The sequence below is a fragment of the Danio rerio genome, chromosome 6 (assembly GCF_052040795.2).
Source record: "Danio rerio strain M-AB ecotype USA chromosome 6, GRCz13ab, whole genome shotgun sequence".
Lineage (NCBI taxonomy): Eukaryota > Metazoa > Chordata > Actinopteri > Cypriniformes > Danionidae > Danio > Danio rerio.
In genome coordinates, this window is record NC_141026.1 from 45,585,552 (window position 1) to 45,599,537 (window position 13,986).

General features: G+C 35.7%; 1 protein-coding gene and 1 long non-coding RNA gene across 2 annotated transcripts in view; one reads left to right on the forward strand and one right to left on the reverse strand.

The window, feature by feature from the left end:
• The window catches only part of zgc:113054, a 25,168-nt gene extending 18,908 nt beyond the window's left edge, over positions 1-6,260 (forward strand). The window contains 2 exon segments of the mRNA NM_001013450.1: positions 1,567-1,684; positions 5,667-6,260. Coding sequence (NP_001013468.1) covers positions 1,567-1,684; positions 5,667-5,862 — 314 coding nt within the window. The 3' untranslated portion in view covers positions 5,863-6,260.
• LOC147836457 (uncharacterized) lies at positions 5,964-12,915 on the reverse strand. The gene is made up of 2 exons (XR_015494054.1): positions 11,933-12,915; positions 5,964-8,445 (listed from the first exon to the last, which is right to left on the reverse strand). It is a non-coding gene; the product is annotated as an uncharacterized LOC147836457 (long non-coding RNA).
• Positions 12,916-13,986: the final 1,071 nt, after the last annotated feature.

The window sequence follows — 13,986 nt, forward strand, 5'->3', positions numbered from 1 at the left end:
AGGCATAAAAAGGCTTGTCCTCTCACCGCATTTTCTGCTAGGATTAATACTTGTTGGCCTTTTTGCCTTTTTGTGTGCCGATAAGACAGACCTTAAAGCATAAAGCTTATTTGTGGGCAAAGAACGACCTGTTTTTTTTTTTTTTTTTTACAATACAACAGGCCCAGTGCAACCTGACAATTGTCCGGTTAGCATTTCTCCTTTAAAACAAACGAGGGTCCGGAGAGCGCGAACTCATCTCCACAGGACCGGCCGCTGCCTTCGCACAGCTGTGCCGTATTTATCATCCCGCTCCCAACCACGGCAATTTGGCAGTGAGATCACCGGGTGACGAGGTTAACTACTAAAGTTGCATGTAACTTGGAGCCTCCCTCGTGATGATTAATCAAGCGAGCCCCTTTTTCCCTGCATTGCATGCAGCGTTGAGCATCTGTGATGGTCAAGGCAAACAAATGGCGTTTTGCCTTTGTTCCTGAAGATGATGCACACCGAACATCCCGAGTAATTAATTTTACATCGCTTCATCTGCGGGGTCCCAAAAGCTAATGAAAGTGTTTTCATGTCACATTGGAGTTCAGGACCCTCTCGCTGAGTTATGAGGGGAATGAAGTAATCGGGCCTTGTATTAATCACATGTTTAGGTCATTAGAACTATGAAATGGAGTTAATGTGTGTTTAAAAGTTAGCTTATTTAATTTATTTCAGTTTATCGATGCAGTTCTTTTTGCAATTGCTGATTACATTTAGGCCCAATCCCAATTCTATTTTTGTACCCCTACCCCTTCCCCTTGGCCCTTGAAACAGAGTGTGAAGGGGAAGGGCTTCAAAATGTACTCCTAAGAAATGGGACAGCACTACAGCACCTGCACACGTCATCATATGCAATCGCAATCTCTTGCTTCATATGAAATCAGACAATCGCGACTGCTGTAGTTATTCCAGTTGTGTTTATTTTTTTGGTATTTATCTTCAGGAAATCACTGAAGGCATATTATGTTATCATAACGATCTTATGTGGCAATAAGATCATAACTATACTGTGCATTATAGTTATCAACAATAGAAATTAAATATGTAGGCTAATGGATGTCTTTAGTGGAGTGCGTAAAACATAGTTTTCTTACTCCACGAAGGAGTAAAAGTAAAGTGAAAGTAAAGAGGCTGAATGGAGGAGGCTCATTCTTTATCCTTGCTGCAGATGGTCTGTTTTTTTCTAGACCATGTGCCGGGGCGCAGAGCTTATTTTTCCATCCTTAACACAGTGGAAGAGAATTCAGACATGACCTTAATGCTTTTATTTATTTATATTTGGTGGTACATAATGTGCAGCCACATTAACCGTAGTCTTAGTCTCAAACATCATTCACAAGTCTGATGCATATGGCACACAAAATTAAAGTGTATTTTCCAAAATGGGAAATACAATCACCTCAGTTAACTTTTTCATCAAATAATTTTGGGATTTGATCGAACTAATGGTATTTCTCTGTCAGAAGCAGTTAAAGTGACAAAAACTGATAAAAATGTTCTTAATAAGTTTGAAATGTGCTGTGTCCTTCTCAATAGTGCCGCATCCACAGAAGCAGCTGTCCTATAACACATCCAAAGCTGGAGTAGTGAAACTCACTCAAACCCTGGGCACAGAATGGATCGACCGAGGCGTTCGAGTCAATTGCATCTCACCGTAAGTTCAAAGAAAATAGACTGTCGACTTTCTGGAATGAGTTGAAATTTCACTGGAATGCATTTTTAGTGCTGCACAAATGATTATTTCCCACTTTGTGCAATCTTACATGACTCTCATGCTCCAGTCCTTCCTAGTATTATGTTTTCAAATGCAACGCATGAATCAAAGCCAAGTTTTTTCGCCAACAAAGAAAGACCTTTCTTTCTTCATGTATGCAGTGCACCAATTAAGCAGAGAGGACTGTTTTGATATTTAAGTGGAAACTTAATTTGTTTTGACAGGGTCAAAATGCAGTATTTTCCACAATGGGACACACAATTGAGACTCGGTTACTAAATTACAGTGTGAAACAATGCAATCCAGCTTAATTGGATGACGTCTAGAGGGATGAGTAGAGCAAACAGTTTCTTTAATTGTTATATTCAATTAGGGATTCAAATTAGGCTCTTCAGCAGAAGTGTCAGCAAAACAATGGCAGCCTTGTTTGTATCTATTTGTCAGCGCAGTTCTTCTGAGGAAAGGAAGAAAAGAGCGAGAGGAAGCGTGTGCATGTCGCTTGAAGCCGAGCATCCCCAAGCCCCCGTGGTTCCCTCAGCAAATCCGCAACACGCTCGCATGTGCTCTTTATTCATTTCTGTGTAGTGCCAGCTTGTTTTCTAATTTTAATTTGCGAGGAAGCAATTCTTTTCTCTCCATCAAGCCCCCGCCTCTCCCTCGTATACGAGGTCTCTCAATGGGCCCCTGATTTGTGTGAAGTGATGGTTGGTAAATATGCATACGGGCAGGGGGACCACAATTAGAGCGCGTGAGGTTGACTGCCGCCTGATTTCATTGGCAACTTTAGCCGCGACAGTGATAAGCCGCATTATCTACGAAATTGGCTGAGGGAAAACAGTAAGCCTTTGATTGCCAGGACGGGTTCCCAGATAAAGCAGTTGTGATGAGAAATATAATTGAGATTTAAATATGTTAACCAAAGGTGTCACATGCTTCTTCAGCAGCTCTAATTTAGCGGCAGTGTCGGATTGGGTATCAAGTCGAATGGAATCTATCCGTCTAGGCTTAAATGGTGCAGAAGGCTGTTGGGGATTTCGACTGTCATTGAATGTGTGAACAGACAGGCTTTATTTCCCTTGCGACCATCTCGCTGAGAAATGCGTTTGCTCCAATTTGGAGTGCATTTCCTTTAGTTAGGGACCAAAGCTTCACTTTAGTTTGGTCCATAATGCTGGATGATGTAGGGATATAGTTTTTCACTAGCAACTTGAACAGGAACTGAAACTATACTGCAAATTTGCTTGACCAACTTGAAAACAAAACTACAGATCTAGCGAAATGCATGATATTATATTATGTAAGTCTTTATTTGGAAGCCAATGACTGATGTGACTTCATGTTCAGTGGTTATATTTTTGGCAATATCCAAAAAATACATTGCATGGGTCAAAATTAATGATTTTTCTTTGATGCCAAAACTCCATAGAAATTTGTGTAAAGATCATATTTCATGAGCATGTTTTGTAAATTTCCTACCTTTAAAATATCAAAAAACTAATTTTGATAAGCTCTTAATTTGTTCAATTTTAAATGTGATTTTCTCAGTATTTGATTTTACATTTTCAAATAGTTTAGTCATATCCTAACAAACTATTAAGGATCATCTGAAAGCTTATTTATTTATTTTTTTGGTGACACACACACACATGTATATTTAATATATATATACACACTGCCGACCACTTTATTAGGTACACTTGTCCAACTGCTCGTTAGCGCAAATTTCTAATCAGCCAATCACATGGCAGCAACTCGATGCATTTAGGCATGTAGACATGGTCAAGACGATCTGCTGCAGTTCAAACCAAGCATCATAATGGGGGAAAAAAGGTGAATTAAGTGACTTTGAACGTGGCATGGTTGTTGGTGCCAGACGGGCTGGTCTTGAGTTTTTCAGAAACTGCAGATCTACTGGGATTCCCACGCAAAACCATCTCTAGGATTTACAGAGAATGGTCTGAAAAAGAGGAAATATCCAGTCAGCAGCAGTTCTGTGGGTGCAAATGCCTTGCTGATGCCAGAGGTCAGAAGAGAATAGCCAGACTGTTTCAAGCTGATAGAAAGGCAACAGTAACTCAAATAATCACTCGTTACAACTGAGGTATGCAGAAGAGCATCTCTAAATGCACAATATGTCCAAGCTTGAGGCAGATGGGCTACAGCAGCAGAAGACCACACTGGGTGCCACTGCTGCCAGCTAAGAACAGGAAACTGAGGCTACAATTCGCACAGGCACACCAAAATTGGACAATAGAAGATTGGAAAAATGTTGCCTGGTCTGATGAGTCTCGATTTCTGCTGCAACTTATGGACAGTAGGGTCAGAATTTGGCATCAACAACATGAAAGAATAGATCCATCCTGCCTTGTATCAACAGTTCAGGCAGGTGGTGTGCTGGTGTGGGGGAAATTTTCTCGGCACACTTTGGGCCCATTAGCACCAATTGAGCATCGTGTTAATGCCACAGCCTATCCGAGTATTGCTGCTGAGTATGTCCATCCCTTTATGACCACAGTGTACCCATCTTCTGATGGCCACTTCCAGCAGGATAACGTGCCATATCATAAAGCGTGAATCATCTCAAACTGGTTTCTTGAACATGACAATGAGTTCACTATACTCAAATGTCCTCCACAGTCACCAGATCCTCAATCTAATAGAACACCTCTGGGATGTGGTAAAACGGGAGATTTGCATTATGGATGTGCAACCGACAAATCTGCAGCAACTGCGTGTTGCTATCATGTCAATATGGACATTTGAGGAATGTTTTCAGTACCTTGTTGAATATATGCCACGAAGGATTAAGGCAGTTTTGAAGGCAAAACGGGGTCCAATCCGGTACTTGTAAGGTGTACCTAATAAAGTGGTGAGTTTATATTACCTTGGTCATGATTATTTACAAATCTTGATATAAATCTTTCTGAGCCTAATTCCAAAAACACAATGGTTAACTGATTTCATTTAAACCTTCAGGCAATAAGGAAACTGCAAGGAAACATCTTGGTTTCTATCCAAAATCATTTACAAATGTCATTTGGGAAGCACCAATCAAAAACCTCAAACCATTAAACACATTTATTGGCCAATAATTATTTTTTTATTGTTGCTGAGCTGACATTAAAATAACCACTAATCATCTCATACTGAAATGGGCAATGATATATCTTGTCACTAGTTTTGGATGAAGTCGTCAATTTTGATGACAAAAAATTTATGCTGCAGTCATATCAGTGAATTTTCATGGCCAAATACAGTAACTCGTATTATTTACTCAGCATATTTAGATATTTAAAACACCACTTGTGATACGACTGGATTATAGGAGCAATATACCAAAATCAGCATGACTAATTTGGGTAATAATCATCCAAAAATTAACATTTACTTGCTATTTCTTAAGTTGTTGCAAACTTTTGTAACCAAACTCTGTTAAACACTAAGGAAAATATTTTTTTGAAGAAATCTAAACACCTGTAATCATTTAATTTACAGTAGGAAAAACAAATATTAGTTAATATTTAGAGGTTTTAGGCCGTCTTAAAAATACCTTATTTTCTGTTTTCTGTTCAGATTTAAAAGGCAAGTAATTTCAGCTTAAGCAAATATATTAAATTCAATAAACTAAATGCAAAGACAGAAATTCTCAACAAGATCAAGTCACAAATAGGGTCATGTTTGCTTTTATTTGAACTTTCTGAAGTTTAGTTTGGAGTGTGTCAATCAAACTATCAGTCCATCCATCAAAAGCACTATGAACCAATGTAAACACCATCAGAGCTCAGCACTGAAGTCCTTGAAGAAGAGCCCACTTTACTTTATGTCAGTGTGACTGCTATAACTGAAGCAAGTGGCCCTGAAACAACACTGTCTACCTTCTTCTCATGTCTCTCTCTTTCTCTCTCTGTCTTTTTCTCTACAGTGGTATTGTTGACACCCCTCTCATCCATTCAGAGAGTCTGGAGCCTCTAGTTCAGCGCTGGCTGTCAGATATCCCAGCCGGACGACTGGCTCAAGTGACAGACCTCCAAGCTGCAGTGGTATACTTGGCATCTGACGCCTCTGACTACATGACAGGGCATAACTTAGTCATAGAGGGTGGTCAGAGTCTATGGTAGAGAAAGTTTGCCTCTCGGATTCGGTAACACTCTCATCGACCGTTCATAAAATATATATGATTTTAGTGATGCAGTACTTTAGTAAAAGGATGCACTGTCCATTTTATGTAATCAAAGGGTCCAGGATAAACACTTATGTCTCAGTTGTAAGCAGCTCTACCTGTGTAGCTCTACCACACAAACTCTACACATGTCCTCACTCTTTTTAATCGAACACACTCATCAGAATATTAGAAGAGACCCCTAAATCTCACATTACTGGGACAGATTATGAGAGATATCCAAAATATGTACTGTTGTGTGCCTCCAGGAACAGGGTTGGAAAACATTACTCTATAGAGCATTTTTGTATGAGGTTTTCTTACATTTGAACAATTTTATAATAAACACCATCTTCCACAACATGTTCTCCAAATTTGTCAGATTAAAAGCAACACTTCGGTTTTATCTTTTATCCCAGCATGCCTTGTTTCCATTTAAAAGAAGTCTAATAGACATCTAAAAAATGACGGTTTGGCTTAAACAAGGTGAAATTTAGGCTGACAATCTAATAGATGTCTAAGAATAGCCCAAAGCTAGTGTAAGTCAACAAATGCACAGCAAGGAATGACTATACATCTGTCTATTTAAAGGTGCAGTATGTAAGTTTGGCACTCAGTGGTTGACCTAGGTATTGCATTCCTTCATCAAAACACACGCAAGCACAGTTTACCAGATTGAGGACCAATGCGAGCCTGACTATCGAGCCTAAAGGCTGATTTAAATCGATTTCTAAATAAAAGCAACGGCATGCGATAGAAGGAATACTTACCATGCTAAAAGTCAAATTTATAGAAACAGCTTTTTTTTTTTTTATCTGAACTACAGAACTATGACAATGATCACCTCAGGTACACCTCATGTGCTTTATTCAGTGTTAAATGCTTACAACGTGAGTTTGAATGCCATTTTACATGCCATTTATTGCCATACTACCTAAAAAAATCCGCAGTAGATAGTTTACCTCAGATCTTGAAAATAAAACAAACCATTTAAATTAAACTTTAGAACTGTGAATCATATCAGAACTGCCAACACAAATCAGTGATTCAGCATGTACATTTAATAATGTTAAAGAGGTTTAATATGTATTAAATAGATTATAAAGCTTACCATTTCATGAGTGAGTGGATATTCTGTGCTTTTGAATGGCTGTATTTAAATTTCTGTCAAGTTTCGTCTGGTGCAAAGAGCCAAATTGCTTATCACTGCAAATCTCGTCACGTAGCGTGTTGTTACGACACAGGGTTACAATGTAACCTACTCACCTAATGTTTACATTCCTAATATTTATATTATTTGCTAATTAATAACCTCATGTGGAACTCTGAATCTGCGTCTCATTTCGGAGTCTGCTACTGTCTACCGGAGGTCGCATTTTGGTCACAGACTTATGCTTTGAGAGCCTTTCTCAATGTACGAAAAAAACATGCGGTTTTTTAACAAGGCAACCCGGGGTACTGAAAAATCATTGGCTAAATTGGCAGTGGGCGGATTAAAAGAACCAAAACAAAGACGGACAAAATGGACATTTTTAAAGCAGAATATCTGACTACAGCATTGCTTTTCAGATAAACGAGTGTTCACTTGATATGTTTATATATGCACACACATTAGGGTATTTTATCCTTTTGAAGAGTCAAAAACTTACAGCACCTTTAATGACTAGTCTAGTTTTGGACTTGATGCCTAATAGATTTTCACAGACAGCCCTAATTGAGGCCTACTTGATTTATTTTTTTTATTTTTTATTTTTATGTGATTTATTTATTATCATGCACTTAAAACAATTCTTTAAACAAAATAATTTTCATCATGACCAACAAAATATTTATTAATCCATATACACTTAAAATATTACATGAATTCATTCACTTTCACTGTAGCCAAGTCGTCTATGTTTAGATGTCTGTTAGATGTTTATTAAGCACAAAATCTCTTGGTGGGATACTACAAGGCTGATGAATGCTGGATTCTTTTAATTTGAACATTTTATGGATAAAACTTGACAAAAGTCTTTTAAAACATTAAACATCTTAGCAATGTCTTTAGGCTTTACTAAGCTATTCATTTCATACTTGGTTGTACATATGTGCTTACATTTACCATATTACCATAGTAGTTTTAAAGTCGTGTTTGGATGAATTCTACAGGATTTCAGTGAGAAGAGTGTTTTTTTTTTAAGACCATCTTGATGAAAACTGGCAGCCATTGACATCCATAGTAACTTTTAGTGAATAAACGATGGCTGAATTTTCATGTTTGGGTGAAGTATCTTTTTAAACTGGTCAAACAAAGATGGAAGTAACATTGTCTTCATTCATTCATTCATTCATTCTTTCTTTCTTTCATTCATTTTCCTTCGGCTTAGTCCCTTCATTCATCAGGGGTGGTCATAGTGAAATGATCCGCTAACTTATCCAGCATATGTTTTGCACAGCGGATGCCCTTGCAGCTGCAACCCTGTACTGGGAAACATCCATACATACTTATTTACACACATAAGGCTTATTTAGTTTATTCAATTTACCTATAGCGCATGTCCTTTGACTGTGGAAAAAACCCACACAAACACGGAGAGAACATGTTGACTTCACACAGAAATGCCAACTGACCCAGCCGAAGCTCGAACCAGTGACCTTCTTGCTATGAGATGATGATGCTAACCCTTGAGCTACTCTGTCGCCCATGCAACATTGTCTTGATTAATCATAAGTAATTTTTAAGATGCATCTCTGTTGCTACCTGCCCTAAAATGATTTGCTGTCACACTTCTTCAGGTCCATCCACTCTTGTTTAGCCTTGTGTAAAACATCACTAGTCTCTTTCACCATCACTAGTCCCGAATGGCAGCGTGAGGACCTCTCTCCACCGTTGTCTTAATTGCTCTCTGTTCTGAATGTATGCTAAAAAACAATACTTGAATGAACAGGCCAGTGGAGAACTTGACCCTCGTCACTGCAATTATTCTAAAGGAGTGGCCAATTAGTTCCATTAGTAAAGCAATAGGACAGCAGGTATGCACATAAATGTCTGTAATTTCATGCCATCAGCTCAGATACTCAGGCCACATATTTACATAATTAGTACGGAAAATGAGAAGATTGGTGTTGGAGAGGTTCATTGTTATGTTAGATCGCCGATTCAGTGAATGATCTGAAGGCCGGCATCACATTAACTGTCATGATATTCATGTTCAGGTCCAAGAATACAGAATATACATGTTTTGATGTGTTTAAAACCAGAGATACCATTAATTAAGGGTATATTATTATCTAATGGCAAAGTTATATTTAACAGATCCTCTGAGTTGGTTGAAAAATCAGTCCAAATAGGAATTGGAGATCAGATTTAGGAGTGTGATTCATTGTCTGTCCACAAAGTGGAAGCATGGAGTCAGAAAGCTTTAGTACAGATCACTGAACCACTATCAAACTGTCATTGCCCATTGTCTCCACTCTGCACATGGGAGATATATGGCAAGCCGTTTTGGCATTTAATCATTAGCCTGTATCTATTTTCATGTTATTAGTACTTATTTTTAAGATAAGGATGGAAGTTTTCCATTAAATACTAGTACTTATTCATTAGATACTAGTGCTTACTAGTGATACTAATGTTAGATATTAGTGCCTGTTCTTTAGATATTAGTGCTCTTTAAAAATACTCATTAGACACTAGTTATTTTTTGATGTATACTAGTACTCATTCATTAGATACTAATACTTATGTTTTAGATACTAATGCTTATTCATTACTTGTACTTATTAGATAATAGTATTTATTTAATAGTCACTAGTACTTATTTAGTAGATACTAGTATCTATTTAGTAAATACTAGTACTTATTAAATAAATACTGTTGCCAACTCATTAAATACTAGTAACTAATAAATACTAGTTATTTGTTAGTACTATTATTTATTTATTAGACACGAGTGTCTTTTATAATGACTAGTAACTATTCTTATTTTACTAGTCAGTTCTACTTTTTTACTCATCTTATGACTAATCCAAATGAAAGAGTAGAGTTCAATTAAAATAAAGATTTTTACTAGTGACATTTCAGACAAGTACTAGTATCTAATAAATGTGCACTAGTATCTTTTAAATACATTGTAGTATCTATATAATAAGTACTAGTATCTATTAAATAAGTACTCGTATCTAATTAATAAGTACTAGTGTTTATTAAATAGATGCTATCTACTGAATAAAGTCTAGTAACAATTAAATATACACTAGTATCTAATGAATAAGTACTAGTACTTAATGCAAAAGATACTAGTGTCTAAAAAATGAGTACTAGTACGGGCTGATGATTAAATGTCAAAAGGGCTTGCCATAGAGATATGCAGAAAAAGAACATTGCTTCATATCAACTTCCGCTTAAACCTGCTATTTCGAATTCTTTTAGTGTGTTGATATTTATTTGCTTGCATATTTGATGAATGTATTTATTTGCACAGATGTTTTTAGTATAAGTAGTAAACACTGCACTTTTTACTGCACAGAATATGATTTTTAAAACAATTTAGGTAAATAAACTATTAATAACTAGTTAAAATAATACAGTTTTAATAACAAAACATTAAATAGTATGCCTGGTATGCCTATATATATATATATATATATATATATATATATATATATATATATATATATATATATATATATATATATATATATATATATATATATATATATATATATATATACACAAATAAAATATGAATTAGTATGCCTTTTTTAATTATTCTGTGGAACCACTTTTTTTTATAAAATGTTTGTATGTATATACAGTTGAAGTCAGAATTATTTGCGCCCCCTTTGAATTTATTTATTGTTTTAATTTTTTCCCAAATTATGTTTAACAGAACAAGGACATTTTCACAGTATGTTTGATAAAAAAAATTTCTTCTGGAGAAAGTCTTATTTGTTTTATTTCGGCTAGATTAAAAGCAGTTTTTAATTTTTTTCTATACATTTTAAGGTCAAAATTATTAGCCCTTTTAAACTATATATTTTATAGATAGTCTACAGAACCAACCGTCATTATACAATAACTTGCCTATTTACACTAACCAGCCTAATTAACCTAGTTAAGCCTTTAAATGTCACTTTAAGCTGTGTAAAAGTGTCTAGTATATAAAATATGTAGTAAAATATTATTTAGTCATCATGGAAAAGATAAAATAAATCAGTTATTAGAAATTAGTTATTAAAACTATTATGTTTAGAAATGTGTTAAAGTCTCTCATTTAAACAAAAATTGGGGGGGGGGGGGGGGATAGGGGGGTGGTAATATTTCTGACTTTAGCTGTATGTATATTCAAAGTGACTCAACAAATCAGTCATTGTTGACAAGTACATGTATAGTATACTAGTTTCTTGATGCCGCCATTTGGCATAACTATGTTTTTCATAATCTTTTAAATCATTTATTTTGATCACTACAAAAATTATCCAAACTCTAAACGGTCACCCCTGTATTTCTATGATAATCTGAAGGCTTAACACACAGACAAATGTTGTTGAAAAGGCAAAGGACTAATATTTGTCATAATTTTACATGACAAGTATCCCACGTTATTATATTTGTCAAAAGTTTAATAGACCTAAAATAATCAATCGTGATATTTAAACGATAAATCATTCAGTTGTGCAGCTCCAAGCTAAAATAAAATCATTTATACTAAGCTACATAGACATTGTCACTTTGAGATTTTGATTTTGAGATATTTAGCCTTAAAGTTTTTGCATTTCATATAGCAAACAATGTGTGTGTGACAGTTCTCTTTCATACATGAACATGACAGAGACCCTAAATGTACTCTAAATGTAAATTATCACAAATTTTACATTTATTATGTAGATTTTATGTTTAAAAAGGCTCAAATGCCACCTTATAATCAAACCTACTGCACACTTCAGTTTATGTAACTGTAATCCAATGTCATATTTGGACCACAGGCATATCTGTGTGGAGTTTGTATGTTCTCCTCGTGTTGGTGTGAGTTTTCTCCGGGTACTCCGGTTTCGCTCACAGTCCAAAGACATGCGCTATAGGGGAATTGAATAAGCTAAATTGGCCGTAGTGTATGTGTGTGAATGCAAGGGTGTATGGATGTTTCTCAGAGCTGGGTTGCAGCTGGAAAGGTGTGCGCTGCGTAAAGCATATGCTGGATAAGTTAGCAGTTCATTACGCTGTGGCAACCCCTAATAAATAAAGGGATTAAGCGGAACAGAAAATGAATGAATCTTGACCACAGCTTTTCGAATGACAATATATATTGTTTACAGCAGTAAACCGTTTCCAAGGTCTCTTTGAAGACCTCATTTTCCCTGAACCTTTTGCACAGTAGTTTTTTTTTAGCATCTCTCTTTAAACCCATGACTGCTCCATGATGTGTAAGTGATCTTGAATACATTATTGATGACCTCCTTGAGCTGCAATTACTGTCAGGAGCGAGAGCACACAGAACTGTTGTGCTAAACATGCCTTCATGGGGAAAAAAGCAACTTTCTATAGTAGCCCATACATACTTGAGCTCAACTCTGATTAATGTGGACACTTTTCAAAGGTCTGACAGTTTCTGATTGAAATTGTGGAGACAAATCGAGTTACTGCTGCATGCACTGTGTACAGCCCAGAATGAACAATGCTTTACTACTCAAAAATACTGTGCTGCTACAGTGTTTACAGCATCAGGGTTCAACGCTAAGAATTTTTATACGGGTCCGATCGGGCCATTGGTTGAGATTTTTACTTGCCTTACCAAAATTTTCATTGGCCCCACCAAAAAATGGTGGGATTTTAATGCAATTCTAAATAATTTTTATAAAAATGGCTTGCCAAACTGACAACTGTTTTTTTCTTCTTTTTTTTCAGTTTCTTAATTTTGTATAATTGTCTGCTTTTAAGACTTTAGAAACAGACGTTTTCTTTTAGCCCCATTGTTTAATTTTGCCGTCATGTTGCCACCTTTTGCTGTACTGGTTGTTACCAGGTTACAAAAAAAAAAAAAAACGCGCTCATCGTTACTGGCCGATAGGGGCCAGTAACAATCCTGTCTACTTTCCCGAGTGTCTTTCACTCTGGCCCCGGGCCACCAGGCAGTCATTGTTGAGCCCTGAGCATATTATCATTTAAAATTTTTGCTACACATAAAGTGTATATATAGAAGTTTATAGTGCATGTAAATTTCCATTAGTGATATATGCATATACAGTTGAAGTCAAAATTATTATTTTAATTCTTTTAAAAATGCAGTATTTCCCAATTGATTTTTCCAAACATGGACGTTTTAATAACTAGTTTATTTGATCTTTGCCATGGTGACAGTACATAATTTTCAACTTATTTTGCAAGATAACTAGTATTCATTTAAGCATAGCAAGAAGAAAAAACGATATATGGTATATATTTATACAACATTTCTTTCTAGTTCTTGAGTCTGATTGGCTGATAGCCGTGCTATATTCTGCCAGTAACAGCACTCGTCCAGCCACTTAATCCTTCACCCTTTTGTATTACTCCGCCCACATACAGTGACAAACAGAAGACACTCTACAGTTTGACAAATATTGCGGGAAAAAATGGCGGAAGAAAGTAGTTCCAAATACAAAAGGTTTTCAACTATCCGTGATTGATTATGCCATTGAACTGTTGTTATAAATGCAATATCCCGAAATAATATGATTTTACAGTATGTGCAGACACATGCCATAGTTTTTGGTTATATCTGCAGTATAAATGGTGTCCAAAGTCACTAATTTTCATGTATCACGTTACAGGCTATAACAATATAATATAATCTTTTCTGCAAAAAATGCCATACAGTATATAGCAGGAACTTTACATGATCAGATTTTTTTCCCATCATGTATTGTGTAATATATATATATATATATATATATATATATATACACACACACACACACACACACACACACTCTATATATATATATATATATATATATATATATATATATATATATATATATATATATATATATATATATATATAGTAACTTATATTTGACTGTAACCTTATCTTAATTTGATTGTAACGCAATAATTATT